At 35.0% G+C, this 3,435-nt stretch overlaps 1 protein-coding gene across 1 annotated transcript in view; it reads right to left on the minus strand.

Moving 5' to 3' along the window:
• Window positions 1–2,500: 2,500 nt before the first annotated feature.
• Window positions 2,501–3,435, minus strand: part of LOC137641527 (uncharacterized) — a 40,278-nt gene continuing 39,343 nt past the window's right edge. Inside the window, exon 3 of the mRNA XM_068374167.1 lies at window positions 2,501–3,435. This exon is cut by the window's right edge and continues 38 nt beyond it. Within this exon, the coding sequence (XP_068230268.1) occupies window positions 2,948–3,435 (488 nt within the window). The 3' untranslated portion in view covers window positions 2,501–2,947.

The following is a 3,435-nucleotide window of genomic DNA, read 5'->3' on the forward strand; positions in this document are numbered from 1 at the left end:
TCTCTATCGTTTCCTTGCCAATGACAAAAAATGTAAAATTTCCGGGCAAAAACTTTAATATCAACTAAAATGTTGAAGTAATTGTAATTGAACTAAGGATTTTGGCAATCAAAATAATTATAAACAGAACGGTAGCAATGTGCCAGTGTGTTCATTGTGTGATAGATATTGACTCTTGAGCCGATTCGGTTATGCTGCAGCTGATGTATGAACTGCAGGAGAACGTACAATCTTCACCTAAATTCTCTTCCTGAGATTTTATTATATATATGTATTTTCACGAATATTTGAATAACTTTGATTAGTTCACATTTTTAATTGGCAAAATATGTTAATGATAAATGATATGCATAATCTTGTGCAATCTTTCACTAAAGCTAAACCCTTTTGATTATTAATTGTGATGGCACTGAATAGCCTGTCCATAAACAACATAGGGCTATATGATCCAAACGTGCATCCATGGTAAATTAATAATTCTTATTTATGAAAAAAGAAAAAAATTGTTCTACCTATCTCGAAAATCATTCATGAATAATACACACGTGTTTTATCGCTTCTACTAGAAATATATCACTTCCTTGATGTATGAAGAGAAAGACTTAAGTCCATTGGTCCAAGATGGATGAAGTTTGCAGTGAAGTGGAAAATTGTTGTGAAATCTTACCCATAATAATATCAATCCTTTTCGTTAATTATCTTATGTACTCGTTATTAAAACAACATACAAAGTGCATTCCCTGATGACAATAATCTCTGTAAAATGCATCCTTTCATTAGTTTCTATATCTATCAAAAATTCTAGCCACAGTATTCAAAATGCTAACAAAAATTTGAATGAAACATGGGTGAAATGGCTCTATGCTTTACAGATTCATTATGCTATACACACACACACACATACATATACATATATATATATATATATATATATATATATATATATATATATATATATATATATATATATATATATATGTGTGTGTGTGTGTGTGTATCATCTCCTCCTACGCCTATTGACACAAGGGGCCTCGGTTAGATTTCGCGAGTCGTCTCTGTCTTGAACTTTTAATTCAATACTTCTTAATTCATCCTCTCCTACTTTGCACTTCATAGCCCTCAGCCATGTAGGCCTGGGTCTTCTAACTCTTCTAGTGCCTTGTGGAGCCCAGCTGAACGTTTGGTGAACTAACCTCTCTTAGGGAGTGCGAAGAGCATGCCCAAAACATCTCCATCTACCCCTCATCATGATCTCATCCACATATGGCACTCTAGTAATCTCTCTTATAGTTCCATTTCTAATCCTATCCTGCCATTTAACTCCGAATATCCTTCTGAGGCCTTTGTTCTCAAATCTCCTAAATCTATTGGTGATTGTTTCATTGTCATACCATCACTCATGTCCATAAAGTAACACTTAGCACACTAAACTGATATATAGTCTGATTTTTATATGTATTTTCAGGCTATTTGATTTCCAAATTCTACTCAACCTAGCCATTGTCTGATTTGCTTTTTTTCAATCTTTCACTAAACTTCAATTCTAAAGGATTTTATTAATTCCTAAATACTTAAATACCTCATTAATCGTTTCTCCTTCCAATGATATTTCATCTTCCATTGCATACTCAGTTCTCATCATCTCTGTCTTTCTTCTATTTATCTTCAGCCCAGCCTCGTGTAATATTTCATTCATTGTGGTAAGCAAGCATTGCAAATCCTGTGTTGTTCTGCTAACAAGGACATCATCATCAGCATACTCTAGGTCTGCTAAATTCCTATCACCAATCCAGTCCATTCCTTCTCCACCATCTCCAACTGTTCTACGCATTACAAAATCCATGAGGAGGATTAACAATATAGGTGACAACACATTCTCCTAAAGTACTCCGCTGTGCACTGGAAATGCATTTGATAAGACTCCACTAACATTAACTTTATAATTGCTATGCTCATGAACAGACTTAATCAAATTCACATATTTAAGAGGAATTCCATAATAACGCAGGACTCTCCACTTAAATTGGTCCGTGCACAGTATCAAAGGCTTTTTCATAGTCTACAAAGGCCATGAAAATTGGATTTCTATATTCTACGCATTGCTGCACATTTTTCAAAATGAAAATTTGGTCCGTGCAACTTCTACCTTTTCTAAATCCTATATGTTCATCTCTCAGCTTTTCGCCATTGTTTCTCTCCAGTCTCTTTAGAAAAAGCATACTATAATTTTGTAAGTATTCTGGTATTCATTTCATTTTCGGCTAGTATCATATCGGCAGTTATTCCATCTTATCCAGGGGTTTTCCATATATATACATGCGTATATATATATATATATATATATATATATATATATAGAGAGAGAGAGAGAGAGAGAGAGAGAGAGAGAGAGAGAGAGAGAGAGAGAGAGAGAGAGAGAGAGAGAGAGAGAGAGAGAGAATGCTCATAGACTGAAATGGAAAGGTAATGATAGAAGGCTGCCAGTGAATACAATGAAGATTTTTTATTTTGAACATCCAGCAAATTAGTTATGAATGTGCTTAAAGTGACATGGCACTGCTATGAAAAGGTAGCTGAACTTTATCACTCAACCAAGACTAGAATCTTTACTTCAAAAACGGAGATAAATGAGGAACTCTCACGTATTTGCATCTTGTGTGATTTTTCTTTTCTAAGGCTACAAGGTACACTGTAAAGAATATGCCACACAAGATTTTTATATCTGATTTTATTTTAAGTGCTATGAACATTTTAACAAATGAAATCAAATGAAAATTCCAATAAATCGCGATTTCTATGATAATGAATTGATTTACGTAACAGCCATTAAATTGGAAATTTGGAGAATATGAGGTTAGCAGTTATTTTTTTGCTGAAAATGCAATTTGAATGAATGAATGAAGCAATTTCCTTATATAATTTCTTAATCTTCTGTACTGATGTCGATTCAGTCTTCCTCGGAATCTTCTTCCTCAAACCTATCGAACAAGGAAAGGAACCTCGACATAATTTCACTATTTCTCTTGAACTTCCGAACAAAGTTATCCTTCCTCTCCTGCGTGAGTGGCTTTTCCCAATAGGTGTGAGCTGTTATACTATCACTGGATATTAGGACGTTTTCAGTTTTGGCAGGTTCGGGTGATTCATTTGACGGAGTCTCATCGCATGGATCCTCATTCGCACTGACAAGCGTCGGTAGGTAAGCCATTGCCCAAAAACAAGCATACAAATGTTTACTTTCATACTCGTCAACAAGTTCCTGTCTGGTGAAGGGCATGGCCAGACCCCCGGCTTCCATGACATTCTTGAAGGACGCATAATATGTGTCTAAGTAGTACTCGAGATTTGCTTCTCTATCATCGTAGGATAGACTGTGGTAAAAGAACATTTTAAGATCTATGGCTAATGAAGCTTGGCGAAACAGGTCCAGATTTA

The sequence above is a fragment of the Palaemon carinicauda genome, chromosome 5 (genome assembly GCF_036898095.1).
Source record: "Palaemon carinicauda isolate YSFRI2023 chromosome 5, ASM3689809v2, whole genome shotgun sequence".
Classification (NCBI taxonomy): Eukaryota; Metazoa; Arthropoda; class Malacostraca; order Decapoda; family Palaemonidae; genus Palaemon; species Palaemon carinicauda.